General features: G+C 41.9%; 1 protein-coding gene across 1 annotated transcript; it reads left to right on the top strand.

Moving 5' to 3' along the window:
* The first annotated feature begins 1,138 nt into the window (after nucleotides 1-1,138).
* Nucleotides 1,139-17,506, top strand: LOC117264746 (uncharacterized). Its single transcript, XM_033638959.2, has 5 exons — nucleotides 1,139-1,455; nucleotides 6,038-6,156; nucleotides 6,242-6,413; nucleotides 10,678-10,723; nucleotides 11,517-17,506. The coding sequence occupies exons 1-5, from the start codon at nucleotides 1,352-1,354 to the stop codon at nucleotides 16,743-16,745; spliced, it is 5,670 nt and encodes a 1,889-aa protein (XP_033494850.2). The 5' UTR covers nucleotides 1,139-1,351; the 3' UTR covers nucleotides 16,746-17,506.
* The last annotated feature ends 3,331 nt before the right edge of the window (nucleotides 17,507-20,837 follow it).

Below are 20,837 nucleotides of genomic sequence, written 5' to 3'. Positions count from 1 at the left end.
GATGCAAGTTTTTACGTTGCATTACTCACACGAGTTTGAGCGCTAGAATTTTTTGGTTGACTTGCTTCATACGTGAGAATATCTCACATCATATAAACATGAAATTGCTAAATCGCTGAATGAACATCTGCTGGTACATCCTCAGTGTCATATGTCCCCGGAGGAACTCAATGCTGATTGGCTATCATGGTGCGAATTGGTCGCTGAAGTTCAGAGTGAATAAGCATATGACGCAAAATTACTCTATTTGCTTCATTCATGCCATGCATCGCATCCATCACACAGCCCAGTGGGAATTCTCATGTAATCGCGTCTTTACATTGACTTTCCATGTAATTCACTCATGAATTGTGACAACATAACTGTCAGCACAATGAAGCAACACAATGAAGCAGCACAATGAAGCAACGTCACCAAAACAAGTATTCATTCTTTCATAACCACTTATCCTCTTAGGGGTAGCGGGTGTGCTGGAGCCTATCCCAGCTGACACTGGGCGAGAGACGGGGTACACCCTGGACACGTCACCAGACTATCACAGAGCTGACACATAGAGACAAACAACCATTCACACTCACATTCACACCTACGGGCATTAAAGTCACCAATTAACCTGCATGTCTTTGGACTGTGGGAGGAAGCTGGAGTACCTGGAGAAAACCCACGCTGACACGGAGAGTACATGCAAACTCCACACAGAAGGGCTCCCCCACCCCGGGTTCAAACCAAGAACAGTGTTGCTGTGAGACGACAACGCTAACCACTGCACCACCGTGCCCCTTAAACTCAAAATAAATAAATAGATAAATAAAATAAATATAAGAGGATGCTGGGGGGCCTCGTTAGGCTACTGGCCATGACATCATGACCTCAGACATGTTGTGTTTTTCTTGTCAGACCTATTAGAGAATGTTTTGCACAAACAAATCAGCAAACACAGGTACATACATGTCTGTTTATAATATGGAGGGAAATAGCTATTTTAAGCAGATTACAAGCTTTGAGAGTTTGTCTTTAAAAAAGGAGAGAGAGAGAGATGATCACCACAACACATTTGTTCTGGCCAATGCAGAATCACACTAAGGTTGTAGCAGCTGAAGTGTCCTGAGAAGGAAATGACCGAGGGGGGAACATTTGTGAAAAGGGACGCAGCCTGTGGTTACTGTATTGTCGCGCTTGTCACGCTCACGCTCACCTGTCAGACAGGAGGTGTTGAACTTTCACCTCCACGGTGACATTCATGGTAACTGCCTGTTCTCAGGTCAGCAGCCGCGAATTCCCCCTGACATTTTTAAGATGCACTGTCTTGTCAGCATGAATAATGAAGGCTTACTGAACCGGTTAAAATAGGATGTCAACAAGTGACGCAGGAGAGTTGGAGCTCATCGTTGTAGGAGGAGAGACAGCTACGCCTCTGTGCAGGACTGCACGAGCTACACGGACTACAACCGCAAGGTAGGTGAAAACCTCTTTAAAGGACATTTTAACAACGAGTTAGTTATAATACTGAATTTATTATGCTTGTTATAAACCCTTAAAATGTTGCTGCGCACTTTTTGTATCTCCGATTGCTCGCTGGAGACTTTTCAGCTGCCGTGCGAGCTTTTCTCTTGAAGGGGGAGAAACCCACGCCGAACTGCGTTTATAAATTTGTATATTTAATGTTTAAACGCGTGTCTGGGAATATATACGTCTCTTACAGTCAAACCAAAACGTGATACGATTCGTGACTTTATTATAGTCAATTCGGCTTTAAGCTTTTCCATTAATTTAACGTTATACACGTGAGTCACCGCTCGACACTGCCCACCATACTGAATTTGACAGCAGGAGAAGGCGGGAATGACGCGTGGAGAAAGTCGAATTTTGACTAAAATATGTTTTATATGTTGTTTTGAGTTAATATAGGTATCCCGTAGAAAAGTGGCTGCTTAGGATTTGTTGTAAACTTGAGTTTCTTTGGTCTTGATTTACGCAAGTTGAGAGATTTTTGAACAAGGTTTGGTGTGAGATGGTCTTTTTTTTTTAATTCCTGCAACGTGACGCATCTGGAAACAAGTTAACTTCCAGAGGTTCAATATAAGAAATATCCAAGCAGATTCTGGACTGAGTGCTGTAGCTATTTTGTATCATGCATGTATTCATTATGACTATCTAACATGCATATCTGATCCTGCACTTGTATTAGTGCATGTCACACACTAACCTAACACTAATCCTTACACTGTAAACCAGCATATTCTGGTTGATATGAGCTATTTTAGGTCAGTTTCCGTAGCTTAGCAGGCGAGCTCACACATGCACATTCAGGCCTGCAGTTTAATGGAGTTACTACCATGGATACACAGTGCTGCTGTCTGTGCATGTCCAGAACCCTGCCTCTGTTGACTCTCTGCACATCCTCCTGCTAATACCCATCCTTACACCATGATACCCCATCTATAGGCTCAAAGATAAACAGCTCTCCTGGATGTCTGACAGCCACCGCAGGTGTGGCAGCAAACAGAACAAGTCTCATTTTGTCCTGGCCCTTTGTTGCCACTCACGTAGTCATTGCTAATCATTGAGATGTCTTTGGTTGAGTCTTAAAAAGAAGTTTAGGGTGTAAATCATTTGCGGTAGTTGGAACATTACATGTGATTCTCAGTGTTGAGTGCACACCCACACTTTGGTTGAGGCTGGATCCATGTGGTTATGTAAGTGTTAGCTGGCAGATATGGGCACACACCCACAGCAAGGTTGACCTCCAGTGAAGAATACACCAACATACTTGTTTGAGACACAGCGGGTATAATGGTGCAGCCCGGAGAGCCTCACAAAGATAGCAATTAGTCATCCTACCAAACCATCAAAACAAACTGACACAGGTCAAACAGTCCATGTGACATGCACGTTACATGGCTGCAGCCTGACTGGAGGATGCAGTTTGAGTATATTTGTCAACACAGGATTAAAGGTCACTAATAGTAGCGTTTGGAAAAAGTAGCCCTTTAAAGTAGGGCAGTGGGACTGCAACCAATGTTTATTTACCTACTTTTCTTTCCCAAATAATCATGATGTTAAAAAAATGTTGGAAAAATGGCCAACAAACTTTCCCACATCCCAAGCTGGCATTTTTAAAAAAATCGAGTCGATTTAAAGTTATGAAACAACAGAGAATTCTCTCATATCCGTAGCAGGAAACACAGAATGACTAAAAATCATTAATGGATTATCAGAGTTGTTGTTGTTGATTGTTTTTCTAACCATCAGCTCATGCGGTGATTCCCAACTGGCAATACTTGTACTGCAGGCAGTTAATAGGAGGAGCAGTTACCTGGAGAGCTTGATGAGCAGCTGAATGATCATTCAAGCAGTAATGGCAGAATTCACTGGTTCTCTAATGTAAAAATGTTTGCTGTTTGCTTCGTCTTCTGTGACGGTAGGCTTAATGAAATCTCTTTGGGATTTCGAGTTATGGGCAGTCCCTAGATGCAGACCGAAAAATGTTTAAATATATTCTCATATTTATGTTGTGGAGGAAAATCACTCAAATGAAATTGCAACTACAGAGAACATGCATCAGTTTCCAACCAACCTTAGTCATTTATAACAAGCGTTGATTGATCTGATTTTATTTGATAGATTAAAAAACAGTACACAAATATGTATACAGTTACTAAAACTTTGAGCATATTGCAATAAAGTCACATGGCTTATTTCCATTGTGGTCCTGAAGTGGATTTTAGGAAGAAGGCTGGAAAAGGGGATGAAACATATATGCTACTAACATCCCATTTTGCACTAAAACACCTAATAAAAAACATAAAAACATCAATATTATGCAGTCATAAAAATGAATTACAAAAACATTCAAATTTAGAAACCAGTCCAAAACAGTCCTAGAAAGGATGTTTCACTAGACTAATTTAGCAACCATTTTGTCAAGTGTTTTCTAAAACTATTCAGAGAATGAGCAGATTTGATTTCTTTTGTGATTTTTATTACAGTTTTTTAGCTGTAATTGTGGAGAAATTGTCCATATTTTCAGTTAGTCTGCTTATTATTTTCCTGATTGTTGGATTTATCTTTTGGTTTATTCAGTGTCAGGGAATAATGAACATAAACATTGCTTGTTTTGGGTCAGTGTGTCTTGTATGTGTTAACAGCTGCAACTACAGATCCACCACCTGCTTTGTCTGCATTTAAATGCCATCATTATCATCATCAATTTTGATGAAGGATTTATCGTTTAAATGATTTTATTTTTATTCGTATTTTGAGAAAAAAGAAAAATGGCTGCTTTTCTCAGTTTTCTACTGTAACTAATGGAAAATCTTTCGGTTTTATACTGTTGGTTGTGATAAACAAGCAAATTAAAGACGTCAACTTGGGCTGTAGAGAATTGTGATGCTCATTTTTCACTATTTCCTGACTAGACTGAGCCATTTACCTCAAAAATGATTAGCAGATTAATCCACAGATTCAGCAACATTGAAAATAATCATTTAGTCGCAGCCGTATTGTCAAACAGTCCCATTAAAGCCATCCCATTTATCACAGACATCAGATACTCAGGTGGACAAAACAAGAGGTGAACACATGACCTCAGAGTTTGAGTTGTACTGATGAAAGCTTTTGAAATAAAAGCCTGTTTGCGATCATTGTAGCGTAAACTATGCGTTTTCAGTTTGGACAGTTGGGAATGCTATCTAAACAACAGCTCCTAAAGCTCCATCATCACACGCACTTCCTGCTTCAACTATCCAAACATAGTCACCCACATATGTTGGTGTGATAGGATATGATTTCTTCTGTTGCCTCGGGGAGAGGTAGGATTAAACACTCACAGTCCCATCCACTAAGAAGGCGTGTTGACCTTGGCATTGAAGATCTCCCTCCCTCTTTCTTGATATCTCTCCCCACTTCTCTCTCATGTCATGTCAGGTTTTTATAATAGCCGAGCACAGATTAAGCTCTAATGAGGCCAATGAGTCACCCCTGAAGGCAAGGTGGATAGGGAGAGGTACTGTAGAGATGGTCCTTGCTATTAAGATTAAGAAAGTAAAATCAAAAGGCTCAATTTAATGATCAGTCGAAGCACCTCGGGTTATATAAAGACCTGGTGCCCTTACTGCTGAATCAGATTAAACAGAGAGATATGGATCCTGGATTGCCCTGTGACAGACTAGTGCTGTGATTACATTTTATTTTTAAGCGAACAAAGGTTGCAGTGACACATATATTCATATTTAGATAACCACATCATCTTTGTTCTGGTGTCATCATCGTGCTTAGTGGTTGGCACAGTAGTGTGGGTTCAGCGTTGGGTTGCAGCAGTAAATGTGCATGACGTGCATGATTTAGTGACTGTGTGAGTGGGCGTGCTAGCTCTGGTTGTAAGAGAAAGTGTGGAGTGAGCAGAGAGGGATTGTTATATAACCAGCGCTTATCTGTCCAGCACTGTGGAACTGATAAGATGAAGGAAGCAGAGCTTTTAAAGTTTCCCTGCGATGAACCTTTAGCACTAATTTAAATGTTCTGCCACCCTGGGCTCTAGCAATCTGTTTTTCACTATTGTATGTATTTTATAAACTGTGTATTTTTTGAGTGTGCGGCTGCTGTTTTGTTGTTTTCTATGTATTTTATAGGCAAAATGATGAAAGTCTAAGATTATTCAGCATAATAAAAATAATAGTTGCAGAACCAATTGGGACTGGAAGGCCACAAATTTGATGCTGGGCAAGAAATCGTAACCATAAGGTTTGGGTTTGATTGCTCTGTGCATTTAAGGGTGATTATGTGTCAATGGAGCATATGCACGAAGCTGCTGAAAATACAAAATGAACTCCTTGTGTTGACCATGAATCCAGCTAGATCTCACCCCTTCAGTCAGGCACTTACTGCCCCAGCTGCTCCATTGTAGTGCTGCACTGTGGCCGACGGTGTAAGGTCTGGAACTAGCAAATCTCTTTGCATTTTTGCAGGAGTCTTAATTGATTAATAGATCGTTACAATAAATATAAATTAATTCCTTTAATATCTCTGGTGTTTTTAGAGACCAACAGGATGAAACATTCAGTGAAAGGTTCAAGCGGGAGAAACATCAAGATGATGACACCCCAACTGGACAGCAGTGTCACCCATTGGCCATCAGACGGGAAGAAACGCACAAAGGTAACGAGGAGGTCTGTAACCTTCATCTATTCAGCCTTTGAATTTACTGCAGTGAGAACATAACCCCCCCATTCTGACCTTACAGCACTAATATTAAGAGCGGAGAGACTAACAAAGGAAGCTGCTGCTCACTGTGGTGAATCAAAGGTCCAGACCCAGAAGTACACTGGACCCAGATTCACCTCCTCCCTCCTCTTAAGACTCTCCAGAAATCCAGAGCGAAGCCTCAAGAAGAGTTCAGACCCCTGTCTGCACAGGTAAGCAAGGAAAGGACTAGATTTACCCAAGACAAATAAAAGTGTGTACCCATTTGTAATGTACATGATGTGTGTTAATTAGCTGCTTGTCATCTCGCCCTTCCCTGAACTTTCCCAACAATAGGGCGTTGGTCTGGAATAGGCACGTCTGGCGTTAATAGTTGTGCTCAGAGTCACTGAAATCACAAGTCCTCTCTAACATTTAGTCAAACAGTAACTGAACCACTGAACCCTGTCTGCATACCTAAGATTGTGACACGCTATCTGCAACGGTCAGCTCCTTGAATAAACAAGGAAGTGCACCTAGTTATGTGACCCCTAAGAGCAGGGCGGACATGATTGTGTTTACATGTGTCTGTCCGTGAGACGGTATGTAAGTAGTTGTTTGCATTGTATCTTCACACTACATGCCCTGATATCCTGTATCAGATTGATAAGACACTCTTACTGGCCAATTAGGAAGCCTGACTTAACCGTCCTTGTTTACCTTATCCCATATCAGCTACCTGTGGGCTGATTGTTTGGCGTGACAGTACTTCCTTAAGTCAGGAGTGGAGTTCATTTTAGGTTAAACCCAAGGTAGATTAGACATTTTTTCTTGAGATGTAAGTTGTTATGACATAATTGCTTTTGGCATTAGTGTGGAAGGTTTGTATGTGCATGTGCTGTACATTTTCCCCTGAGCATATTTGCACACCTATGTGTGACGCAGTGTGTGCCAGAGATTACAGCAGCCTTACCAATGGCGGTCATTGATCCAACTGGCTTTATTGGTTCAAAAGAGAAGCGCGCCACCTTAAGCGTCTGCTCGTCGCCTGCAGTCTTTTCATACCATCCAACATGACCTTGTATAGACATGTTGCACTGAGTGTGCACACTACGCCCGTGTGTGATCCGTTTGCTATCATGTCCAACATTGAAATGTCTTGTAAATGCTTTGATGAATGCTTATGGGGTGTGACTTTGGTACACAGTGGGAAACAGAGAGAGAAAGAGAGGGACAGAGGAGAGGAATGCTGCCCGTCCTGTCGATCAGCATTCCTATGACAAATGTGAGACATCTAATCCCTCAGGTGTTTCACACAAAAACATTACAATAGAGAACAGGACGACAGGGTGTATCCAGTTGACATGTGATATTTTAAAAGCAGACATTATACTCACACCATTGATTCTTTTTTTCTGAGACATTTCATCAGCTTTTGCTTTTAATTATATCAGCAATAAAATTATGAAACCGTTTATCTTCACACCCTGAATATTAGGTTCATAATGTTCTTGGCTGGTTGGTGCTATTGCTAATGAAATCTTGCCCTGTAAAACCAAACCTAACAAATTGAGACCACACAATATCAAACATTGCACAATGCACCATATCAAAGGCCAAGATTTAACGCAGGCATTCTTTCCTCGTGTTTATTTTATGAGTCTCTAACAAGTGTGCAAACAAGTGTCCATCACATAGGGGAGGAATGAAAGCAGATTCTTACGCCACCTTTCATCGCTTTATATTGTTCTCCTCCCGCCCTCAGCTTTATGCATGCCTGAACACACACATTAAATCTTTTAACACCTGCATGGTATAGGAAGACATTAGTGACACTTGGCATCATATACAGCAAATGATTTATTTAAATGGTGTCAGTGCCACAGGATGATTTGTGAATGCTGACAAAACTTTCAAAATCATAATTTGTTTTGTTTCAAATTAGAAGTGAATTACAACTAAATTTACAGCTGAACAGTTTAAAATATTCAGAAAATTGGGCACATAAAAAAAAGTTTTCTAAAGGTGTGTTCACACCGGACCTGGTTTTTTTTTCGCTAGCGACGAGTTTACATACAAAGTCAATGCAAACGGGTGATTGAGCGTATATTCGCCCGGGAGAAAAATCGCTCGGGCTCCGAGCGACAGCGACAGAGCGATTTTTCGCTCGTCGCTTGAGATGAGAAATCTCATCTGGAGCGGTATTTCGCTGGGTCCTGTCGCTTGCAGCTCAACGCTGATTGGCTGCCAGAATCCCAGGGGGGTGCTTGACTGTCATGACATGTCAGCTTCATTAAAAGTATAGCTGCAAATTAAAAGCAACAATAGATGTAAAAATACACAGAGACAATACATCTGTGATCAGTCCCCTAATTTAATTTTAACAATTTTTTTCAATCTTCTCCAATTTCTCGTTTTATTTTATGGAAGTGATCAATGTAAGTGCACTTGTCCTAGAGCCGCCATGATGGTTTTTATAATACAAATAACTCTGTTTAGATAAAACCTACAAGCTTCTCTTCCTATGACTTTTACTAAAAATGTGTCTTGTATGTTTTTTGAAGCCTTTAAGTTACAAAAATGAAACACACTACACTGAGCATTTATACCTCCGACCACGGCAGAGCGCTGCTGAAAGTTATACATTTTGATACATACAGGTAGGCTATTGCAAAACTCTGTAAAAGTACACCAAAGCATACATTTTCCTTTCCAAATATTTTATTACACAAAAGATGAAGAAATTATGATATTTTTTTTTTTACCTATTTTGGCACATACATACAAAATCCACCCGCTCCTTGCTCCAGGCAGCTCCAACTCCGCTCACATGCTCTGACTCAGGCATCAGAGCCTCTGCGCTACAGCGATAGATGCATTGGCGCTGTCCATGGTGGATAAACATTGGAAGTGGTTCAGCCGCAGTCCCGCTGGCTGGCGTGGTCACTGTTGAGATTCGTTTTTTATTATTAACAAAATGTTTTTCTATTGACCGTATGAATGGTTTTGTTTCAAATAAATATTTGGAAACGAAAATGTATGCTTTGGTGTACTTTTACAGAGTTTTGCAATATGTATATAGCCTACCTGTATGTATCAAAATGTATAACTTTCAGCAGCGCTCTGCCGCGGTCGGAGGTATAAATGCTCAGTGTAGTGTGTTTCATTTTTGTAACTTAAAGGCTTCAGAAAACATACAAGACACATTTTTAGTAAAAGTCATAGGAAGAGAAGCTTGTAGGTTTTATCTAAACAGAGTTATTTGCATTATAAAAACCGTTGTGGCGGCTCTAGGACAAGTGCACTTACATTGATCACTTCCATAAAATAAAACGAGAAATTGGAGAAGATTGAAAAAATTGTTAAAATTAAATTAGGGAACAGATCACAGATGTATTGTCTATGTGTGTTTTTACATCTATTGTTGCTTTTAATTTGCAGTTATACTTTTAATGAAGCTGACATGTCATGACAGTCAAGCACCCCCCCTCCCCTCCCTGAAATTCCCTGATCACTTCAATGACGTCATCAAAGCGAGTCTGTTGATTTCTGCCACATTGAAGAGCGATTGCAACTGAGTGATGAAGCGATATCAAAGGGGCGAACCGAGCAACAGTGAAAAAAAAAAAACAGGTCCGGTGTGAACACACCTTTAGACTGAGGTTATTGAATATTTGGTGGCACTATGCTGTGTAAGAGTGAATTTATTGAGTTTTTCTCCAATGAAAATTCCCACAAATTAGGCTAAAGCCTTTTTTTTCAGTATTGTTTTATAACCAACAGGAGACCGTAAATATGTGAGGTGATTTTGGCGACACTCTTCTTCCTAAGTGTGAGGTCGTTGAAATTTTTTACAATATATCTTTTCCGTGTCGGATTCTGTAGACGGTCACTATGCACTCCTCTCACAGCCAGCTGCACAACCAGAGCAGTGTTTCTTGTCCAGCTCAGAGGACAGCTTGTTATGATGAAAGTTAGGTCATTGTTTACCTTACTAGGGTTAGAAAGAGGTGCCGTTTGTGTTCTATGTTTTGCTTACAAGTCATTGATCCCAGAAGTTCAAGTCTTACCAATATTGAATCATTTAGTGCCTACTTTAACCTCTGATTAAATATCACTGAAATTATGTTTTCTGTAAACTCGTACAACAGTGCAAAGCAAAACATACATGTCATTAGATGATTAACTGCTTTGTCCTATATATCCCTTACTGCTTTAATATTTGATGTGTGTAACACATCCAGCAATGATAATAAAACATATTTGTGTAACCCTTCAATGTGCAACAAATATGTAATCATGTGATAGATTGATTACCTCTTGGCTTTTGCAAATCATAAGGAAATCCAACAGCCGCTCAGTGTTCATATGTAGATTAACCGTAACATTTTTTGCATTCTGTCCATTATGTCTAATCTACAGTTTAGTGACAGATGTAATCCTAACTAGTATGCCCTAATGGTTTTCATGTCTTCTCTCACTCTGCTGTTCTGCCAGTTCAACTGAAACACAGAGGGCTGAGGCTGAGAAGAGCAGCAGTCAGGTAAGAATTGGACACAGGCACATTTATATAATGTTTTAGGGCTCCTGCTGGAATCATAACAATGTAGAATACCATCCAAAAATAATGTCAGACTGCAGGACCTTTCTATTCCGGTAAATCCAAAACATCACCAAGTAATCAGTACTTACTGGATCTAGGGCTAAAAGTGACCTAAAAGCCACTGAAATTCTTTGAAATCCTTATGAAGTAATTATATTTGAAACATCACAACACAATAAGTGACATTGCGTACTCTTGAAAACATCAGATTGATTATTATTTTAAGCATTACAAGAGACAGGGCATGCGTGTGTGTGTGTGTGTGTGTGTGTGTGTGTGTGTGTGTGTGTGTGTGTGTCCTTGGGAATCTCACGTGTTACAAAATAACCTGTTTGTCAAGGCCGGAATCTCTTAAATAGCTACACCATGGGAACTGAAGCTGTAGCAAAGCTCTCGCCTCTGCCAGCATGCAATTTTCAATTCAGATAGCAGGCACTGTTGCATATTCACTGTAAATACCAGAAAGCATTTTAACTTCAGCATGCAAGTAATTTGCATTGATATGATGTGAAGTTGATTTGTGAAAAGCGATGGGCTTTTAATGATACAGCAGACGTAGCTGAGCAGAAACAAAATACAAAAATCTAGTGTAGGATATGTGTGGTCATATGATTTGGTATCAAAATTAATTTTAAAACATTGATTTATAAAGCAGATTCCAGATATTTGGCAAATGAAATTGGTATACAATGTCTGGTCACTTGCAGTACAGTAATTCTTCTTCTCTTAACAGGTTGATGGACAAACGTCACCAGATACCTCTATAAAAGCAGCCAGTGACTCTCCACTGTCTGAAACAACACAGTTTCCAGCCAAGGAGAAAGAAAAGGTTATTACAGATGTTTGCAATGAACTGGGGTCCACCACAGACTTGAGTGTAACTCCAAGTTTCTCAAATGGGAAGTTTGGACCACATGAGTGTAATGGCTTGCACATGCTTCCATGTGGACCCCAACCAAGGACTGACACCAGATCAGTTGAGTTAGAAGATATAAGAGACCATAGAAAGCATATTGATCTTGTGGAAATATCCAGCCCGACTAGAACCATGTTGTCTTCCACTGTGGTAACAGTTCTTGCCCCACACTGGAGTACCCGACTACGACGGACCAAAAGACCTGAGGGAACAGGCGATTCGGAAGCCCAGGGCAGTTTACAAGATGTGACAAACACTGCAGCAAACCGTGCACGTGAACCCTTTCAGGAGACTGTGGGCAGGTCAGTAACAGATGGATCGCAAGCACCCTTAAGGGTGCCATTCCTGGGTACCAGGAGGAATACAGTGGGCTGGTCAACAAAGAGTGGCCCTGCAAGCTTGAACTATGAATCTAAGAGGAAAATGATTCAGACGATTTCTTTGGATGTAAACTCTGGAAGGGTGGACAATAGAAAAATGGATACAGATACTTTCAGTTATGTACCCACAACTCAGTCTCCTACGTCACCCCTCCCCCTTGACCCAAATGAACAAAGGATGAATCCACAAACAGGTCATCAGGGAGGAATCTCACATTTAAGTTCAAAACCAACAACCAGCAGTCTGCTTCTGTCCTTAAGAAGAGTCCATTCAAATGGCAGGAACTCCAATGCAGGCTCCAGCCTCTCTGAGACAAATCCTTCGCTTCTGAGCAGTTTGCCAAGTGATCAAGATGGAAAATTATTCACAACACACCTTTCTCAAACCTTTCTCAATAACAATGGAATAGAGAGGTCAAAGCCCCTTCTCTCTCCATCGTCCATTTTTTATAGGACAACTCAAAGTGGGCCTATCCTTTCCCCATCATCGCCCAACCAAAGAGAAAGGAACACATTTGAAACCCGTTTCTTTTCAACATCACCCAAAGACATGGAAGACACACCCTTTTCCCAACAGCGTCAAACAATGAATCGGACCCAGTCCAGTCTTTCAAGTTCCAAACAGGCATTTCTAAGTAAAGGACCATCAGAGGGACAAGAGAACTGCAGGAGTTCAGTATTCTTTGAGAGCAATGCCTCTTCACCCAGACACTCCCCATATGACCGATCTGCCCTCCCTAGAAGGACCACCCTCACATCCACTTCATGGTGGAAACAGTCTAACCTGGAAGATAGTTCCCCTCTAGCCCTCAGTGATACAAAAGACATCAAAGAAAAAGCAAACACACCCTTAGTTCCACCCAGCAATAATAATAGGGATCTGGCCTCTCCGACTGACAACAGCAGATTTAGTAGTCAAATCCCCAATAACAGAGACAACAATAACACAACAGAGTCAGTTTGCAAAGGTAACATGAACCTCATTATGAAGATACAGGGAGGAACTGACCACAAATCAGAACGGGTTGTCAGAGAGCAATATGGCTCTAATTTAAACAACAGAGAACCACAAAAGCCACACAGTTTGCCCGGTGTTTTGTCTAGTTCTAAAATTAGCAGAGCTACAGAGCAAGCAACACTGAGTCACCCGAAAGATCTAAGCAGGGATGATGTAAATAATAGTTCATTTACAGCAAATGTAACTGAATTACCACCTACTTTGCTAAATCCCAAGAGCTCAAATACACCCACTGAGAGCAGCAGCAGATACAACAATAATCACTGTACATCCAAAACTAACAGCACCCCCGCATCTTCACACAACAAGGACTCTCAAAAGTTTACCAAACCACCTCTTTCTCTTGCTACCACCAACACTCTGAGTAGTCAAGCTCTTTCCTCCAAAACTACCTCTGCTCTCCCCCTAACCCCAAACACTAAAACAAGTTCCTCCTTCCAGTCTCATCCAGTTGCTTCACAGACCAGTATTCATGCGTCATCATACACTGGCTCTTCTTCCCAAACAACCAAATTCAAGACAGCCAGTGCCACACCTCTTGGCTTTGAAAGAAGCTATGCCTCAGTTCTCAGGCCTGTGCACTCTAAAACTGCGTCCAGCCTGATTTCCACAGTTAATGCCTCCTCTCGAACAAACAACAGTCCCATATCCACTCCTTCCACCAGCTCTGCTTTTACCACTGGCAGCCATCCTACAGGCACAACTGCCCCCAGCCCATCTCTCCTTACTCCTCCTGTCACTTCTGCTGTTGCATCTTTTCCCACCACTATCACCACTACTTCTCTCTTAACCCCTCCTGCCACCCCTATCATCACCAGCCCCAACTACTCAGACACTTCGAGTCCTAAAGAGGGAAGGACTTTCTCAAGCAGCCCAGAAAGCGACCCAAAGAAACGGCGCCCCCATGTAGAGGGAAAGAGAGTGAGACGAGTAACATGGGAGGACTCAGTGGATTTGAAGGATTCTGAGCCCACAGTGGAGAAGCCAGAGCCATCTCAAGTCTCAGCGAGCCCTCTGTCTCTCTCCAGGTCGCCGCAAAGTGTCAAAGTTCCATCCATCATTTCCGTTCTGAGATCAAGCAGTCAAACCACAGACACATCTCCTCTTTGCTCCGCTAGCCCCAACAGCTCCAGCATACAGGTGGGGAAAGGGGGGAAGTATCGATCCTTATCATCCGACTCTGCTGATTTAGTGTCCAGAGAGCAGGAGAGGTCTAAGCAAAGACATAGTGACCCTATGACGTTTGACCAGGGAAGACGGGACTTAAGCACACCCAGACAGGAGAGGACACTATCAGTTGAGTCTGGCACAGTTCAGTGCCGTTCTTCTGCCCCTCTCTCCCTCCCTCCTGACTTTTCAAGTGGTTATAAGCTTCGATATAGCTCCCCACCTTACTCCACTCTAATGTCTACCAGGTCAACACAGGGAGAAACCAAGACAATATTACCCAGATCACCGCTCTTCCAACAGTCCCAGTACACCCCACATCTGTCCATGCGTACTGACCCAGTTGCCGCCATGGCCATGCCCATGCCCACATCCAAACCCCCTCTGTTACCTGTCAGCCTACCCCAGCCCCTGTCTTTGCCTTTCCAAAACAAAACTTCCACCCAAGGAAGTACAAAGTGTGGGGTTTCAGAAGCTGATCAGGTCAACAATAATCAGAGCAAGAACGGCATCCAAGATTGCCAGAATGGTCAAATATTACTTGTTGACAACAGACTTCACAAGGCACAAAGCCCCTCCTCAACATGTGTAACTGAGACACTGGTTTACAGTATTAAATCTAAAGTAGATACAGCTACAGCGGCCCCGAAGAACACCACACCTAAACCTTTGCAACATACTGCAAACACACCCGTTTCTGTGGAGACCAAGTTAAGTCAACACAAGTCACACAGAGGGCAGTGTAAGGAAGCTACAAGAGAACCATGTAGTCATTCAGATCAGAGCTCCAGTGGTAGCAGCTCAACAGGGAGTCAGCCCCCTGGTGAAAACTCTAAGAGAAGATTGAAGGAGAGTGTACTGGGTAAAAGCAGATTTTTTTCAGTGGAGAGCAATAGTGAACAAAGCCCAAAGAGAAGCCGGTTTGCACTTAAGAAAAGCGTCAGCACACCAAGCTCCAGTTTGTCAAGGTCAGAGTCAGACAGGGCCAGCAAGACTAATAACAAAATGGACCAAGTTCTTAACAGACTGAAACAAACATTCAGCACCAGACGGTCTGAGGATGATGTATCGTTTCCATGGAAATGGAAGCGAGCCTCCCAAACACCTTCTGTTAGTGGATCAAGCGATGTCAGTGATATCACTGTTGAGAGTACAAAAAAGCTGGAGAAGCAAGAGCAGGACAAAGGAATGGTGCTGAAGGACGATGAAAAGAGAACAGAGGATACGAATAGGTGGACACAAAACAGATACACTCTCATACCACTCCCAGCTACAGGGGGCACAATAGCAGGAGAAAAGCTTCCCATTTGGTCAGACGAATCAACTCTAGAAACTGACCAAGAAGAACAAAATGTTTGTGCGAAACACATGGAAAGTCAAAACCAGCCTCATTTGACAATCCACAGCCCAACAATGCAGAATTTTGAATTTTACAAAGATGAGACAGATTATAAACCAACAAACCACTTCCTCTCTTGTAAAGATCCCAGCCCTAGTAGGAGCCATAACCCCTCAGCTGCTTATCCTAATCAGTTTAGGAAGTCCACATCCAGCCCCAGGAGCCCCTTCTCCCCCTTCTCCTCTCTGTCCCCTGTCTCACCATTTACCTCGCCGGATGCTACAGATGACAGTGTCTTCTACAGCCCAAAGCTACAGCGTCGCAGAGAGTCCCCCTTACCGTGTGAGCCGGTAGAGGGAATCAGCCTGGGTGGTTCAAGAAGAAGCCGGGCATCCACTGGCCCTCCAAGTGCAGGTCCAGGACAGGACAATGAAAGTTTGGCGTCCTCCTATGCAGACTTAAAGTATGGCATTGAGCCTGGGAGGTCGTTTTCTGTGAGTTCGGTACTATCCAGTCGACCCTCAGGGCCTGGTCGCATCTCCACTGGATCCAGGTTCATGAGTGTGGGTGACCTCTCTGAATCTGCCTTGATTTGTGGAGGCACTGACGAGGACTTGGATCAGTGGTCTGTCAATCCTGATTGGACCACGGAATATGATTGCCAGCCCAGTAAGGACAGTAAAATGTTATATTTTCCCAGTGACCCTGGTAAAATGAGATCAAGATCTCTTCCTCGATCACTGACCAGGCGCTTGGCAAACTGGAGCTCAGAAGTCTCCACTTCTCCAACTGTAACTACCACAACCTCAAAACCAGCCCGCCTTTGGAGCCCTAACATGAACATTTGTCACTTTGCATGGGATACAGAGGGTCCTCCGACGCCCCCTCCAACACCTCCCCTATCACCAGTGTCTAGACGCATGTCCAAACCTCCCAGCCCTTCCTCACCTAACTTTCCCAGCTCATCAGGTGCACCACAGCAAGTGGACAGCCAATCCTCCAGAGGGCATCTGCCCTCCAGAGGTTATGTATCCAGCCTTAGCACCTTTGACGAGTCTTCAGACAGCGGCTCAGACACGACGACAGATGATGAATATTACTTAGAAACAAATGAGAACGAAGATAAAGAGACAGAACTGTGAAAGCAGTCGCTTTAAATCTTTCCTTCTGTCAAGTCTCTGTGATTGTCGACTTCATTATCAGAGAAGAAAGATGGGCTTAAATCTATTATGTAAAGTTACCTTTGCTTGTCTCCTTTTTTTTTTTTTTGTTCTCTGCTCTTTCATTGTCACAAAGGAGACATTAGGTCGATACAGTCAGTTTTTTGCCTGCATGATTTGCTTGGTCGCTGTCATGTCAAAAAGACATTAAATGAGTAACTTAAATATATCAGCTGAGGTTTAAAGATTATAATGTATTTATGTACAGTATATGACTGCAGATCTACAATCTGCATTGTTTAACATTTATAGTTGGACAGTTGCATGGCATCAGTGCGGGATGTACATCTGTGTAGTTGTTTTAATGATCAAACTACTGTTAAAGTTAGAATTATGGCATAAGGCTAATCTAAAGGTTTGCATTTCATCCTGCTACTTAACATTAAGTGCTGAGGTAATGTTGATAAATGTGCTCTCATCATCGGTTTTCTTCTATGTTTGAAGGTTGAAATGAATTGTGGTAAATGTTATAAGCATAAAGCAGATTTATTTTCTTAATGTTGCTTTAAAGATGTTAAACAGTTTTGTTGAAAAATGAGATGACACTGAATCATACTGTATGTTATACTTAACAATTGATGTCAAACATTATAAAGTGCTTTATACAGTGCTTGCTCTTATTTGCACAGTGGTAATCTAAAGTTTAATATATCTATTTTATAAATAAATGCATTTCCAACAGTAACTCATGTTCTGGAATTTATGTTTTAATGTTCTGGCTGGGTACACTCTTGCTGCTACTTGATGTCAATCATCCAGCCTTAACCAGTATGGTTTCCCATGGCAGTATTTACATGTCATCATAAGTGAAAAGGCATGCTCAGTATTGGCATGACAAACAGATGATCTGGTGCCTGAGGCCTCATTCCAGTCTGCAGGGAGGTGTTCAATGACCATATTAATCACAATGCTCTGCTGGATGCTGTCTACTTTAAATAGTGTCTGCTATAGGTGGGGCCTCAAAAGTTTCACATTATTCAAGTGGGTGTTCCCTTTTTTGTTCTTAGCTGTGGCAACCCATGAACTGTTGTGGTGATAGTTAGATAAAACAACCATTAGACCAGTTGTAAAATTGTTACTGCATGTGCATGTGCATATGCAGGCGGTGTACTTTGTGTTCTTGTCTTTCTCTTCTCTGTATGTTTTTTTACCAGGGAGACGTTCACACTGATACAATACAATCTGCTTCATATTATTAGCCATGACATCAGCTGGGTAAGGCATGGCTGCTTCACAACATGTGTCATAGCCTTCAGAGAAGTCATTTTGAGTCTGTTTTTCCCTATGTCATCATAGAAAAACTGCAGCACTAGTTATGCTGAAACTCAGACTCATCCAAAGCCCTGGATTCTCAGAGTAAAGACTTGTTGGTGTCACTAAGCTGATAAAAGACAGAGGGACGGCAAGCAGCAACATTTAAGGGCTCTCCATTTGGTCTTTGGGAATATAGCTGGTTGTACATGGCTTGTATACTGAATGTATGAAAAGCCCACAGACATGTTTTTCTTGTGTAAATTCCATTAAACGATGCAATTATTTGTATTTTACCTAATAATGAAAAAGTTAGATTTGAGGCCCCTTCACTCTGTTCATCTCATTACATAAACCTGTTACGCTGCTGGCTCTGCAGTATAATCTACGAAATGCACACGACAGCAGTATCAGCTTTCACATAACAATCGACAGCATTTTTCTCACGGAGAGTTGCAGCATGGTCATGGTGGCATCAAACAGCGCGGGGAGGTGATTGTCCTGTGCGTGCATGCGTCCTGTACGTGTATGCTCGGGCTGTGCAGGGCAAATAGCAGATCCACTTGTTCAAGGTACTTCTTTGTTTTTTAATCAGATTTTTTGTGTATTTTGTAATTTCAATATACGCTCACCGGCCACTTTATTAGGTACAGCTGTTCAGCTGCCTGTTAATGCAAATAGCTAATCAGCTAATCACGTGGCAGCAACTCAATGCATTCAGGCATGTGAAGATGACCTGCTGAAGTTCAAACTGAGCATCAGAATGGGGAAGACAGGTGATTTAAGTGACGTTGAATGTGGCATGGTTGTTGGTGCCAGACGGGCTGGTCTGAGTATTTCAGAAAGTGCTAATCTACTGGGATTTTCACACACAACCATCTCTAGGGTTTACAGAGGATGGTCCGTTGATGCAAGAGGTCAGAGGAGAATGGCCAGACTGGTTCAAGATAATAGAAAGGCAACAGGAAGTCAAATAACCACTGGTCACAACCAAGGTCTGCAGAAGACCATCTCTGAACCAACAACACGTCCAACCTTGAAGCAGATGGGCTACAGCAGCAGAAGACCACACCAGGTGCCACTCCTGTCAGCTAACAACAGGTAACTGAGGTTACAGTTCACACAGGCTCACCAAAACTGGACAATAGAAGATTGGAAAAATGTTGCCTGGTCTGATGAGTCTGGATTTCTGCTGCCACATTCAGATGGTAGGGTCAGAATTTTGGTGTAAACAACAACATCCTGCCTTGTATCAACAGTTCAGGCTGCTGGTGGTGGCGTAATGGTGTGGGGGAGATTTTCTTGGCACACTTTGGGCCCCTTAGTACCAACTGAGCATGGTTTAAACACCACAGCCTAGCTGAGTATTGATGCTGACCGTGTCCATCCCTTTATGACCACAGTGTACCCATCTTCTGATGGCTACTTCCAGCAGGATAACGCACCATGTCACAAAGATCACATCATCTCAAACTGGTTTCTGGAACATGACAATGAGTTCACTGTACTCCAATGGCCTCCACAGTCACCAGATCTCAATCCAATAGAGCACCTTTGGGATGTGGTGGAACAGGAGACCTGGTATTAGCAAGATGTACCTAATAAAGTGGCAGGTGAGTGTGTATTACATTACTAGTTATAGTTAACTTCCCTCCAGCCTTATACAACTATATAACTACACTGTAGTACTTGGTCACATTCTTGAACCAAATCCTTCAAATACTAACAGTGTTACACACCACAAAATCAATTTTAGATGTGATTTTGTACCTCTGAATCATGTTTTTAACCCACTCATGCTCAGTAACCACCACACTGAATATAGCTAGATAGAGATAGAGAAATTAATTCTTGAGAGTGGAGCTCTTTGACCATCTAGTGGTGGCCAAGTGTAGTTCACCTCAACTGCTTTATAATACATTTGACTACACTGCCCCAGGTCAGTCACTATCAGTCACTTACATATTGACTTTTTTTGTACAATAATAAAGTGTATATTTGCACCAAGAAAAATAACATAATAACTGAGGACTAACTCCACACTGTTTGGGTCATTATACCAACGCTGGCTCTTGTATAATGTATCTGTTGTCTCTTGTCTGTTTCTGACATGCTCTGTTTTATCATTTTTTTGTAACCTTGTAATGTGTCATATCTTGGCCGGGGCTCCCTCAAAAATTGATTTTAATCTTAAGGGATTTCCTTGTTAAATAAAGATGAAAGAAATACTGTAAGCACCTATTTTTGCAGGCATGCTCAGACAAGATGATAACACCCATCATACGCAACTTTTTCTAGTCAGTTTGATTCTTCTGACTCCAAGCTTTATCTAGTCTTCAGTATTGACCCTGTATTCATGTGGTGTTGGAATAATTGGAAAAATAAGTTCCCAACTGGGACAATTCCCCCCATAAGTTGGAACACAAGTCTGTGAAAAGTTAAGTACATGAGTTGCTAAGTTGACGTCGCATAAGCAGGAAACTAGAGGACAAAAGTAAATGTTTGATTGATGGTAATAAAATTGCATGTTAATGTTTTACTCATGTAATTTGTGATGTGGTGTTAGGCTGTAGCGGTTACTTGCTGTCCATGTGGATGTAGATTGACCTAGACTAGTTAAAAAAGCAATTTATAGCACTACTCAGGTAAAACAATATTGTTGTAGTTTTAGGGGATGTACTTGCGCAAAATCACTCTATAATACAAAGCTTCAAGCTGTTATCAATGTGTTGTTTAAATGCTCTGAGCAATAAAATACAACAC

Source organism: Epinephelus lanceolatus, chromosome 20, assembly GCF_041903045.1.
Source record: "Epinephelus lanceolatus isolate andai-2023 chromosome 20, ASM4190304v1, whole genome shotgun sequence".
NCBI classification, from domain to species: Eukaryota; Metazoa; Chordata; class Actinopteri; order Perciformes; family Serranidae; genus Epinephelus; species Epinephelus lanceolatus.
This window is presented reverse-complemented; position numbering and strand designations above follow the sequence as displayed.

Excerpts from the sequence above, each read along its gene's own strand:
- LOC117264746 (XM_033638959.2), top strand. The coding sequence starts at position 1,352 with ATGTCAACAAGTGACGCAGGAGAGTTGGAGCTCATCGTTGTAGGAGGA. Across the intron at positions 1,456-6,037 it reads ACACGGACTACAACCGCAAG|AGACCAACAGGATGAAACAT; the intron begins GTAGGTGAAAAC and ends TGGTGTTTTTAG. Across the intron at positions 10,724-11,516 it reads CTGAGAAGAGCAGCAGTCAG|GTTGATGGACAAACGTCACC; the intron begins GTAAGAATTGGA and ends TTCTCTTAACAG.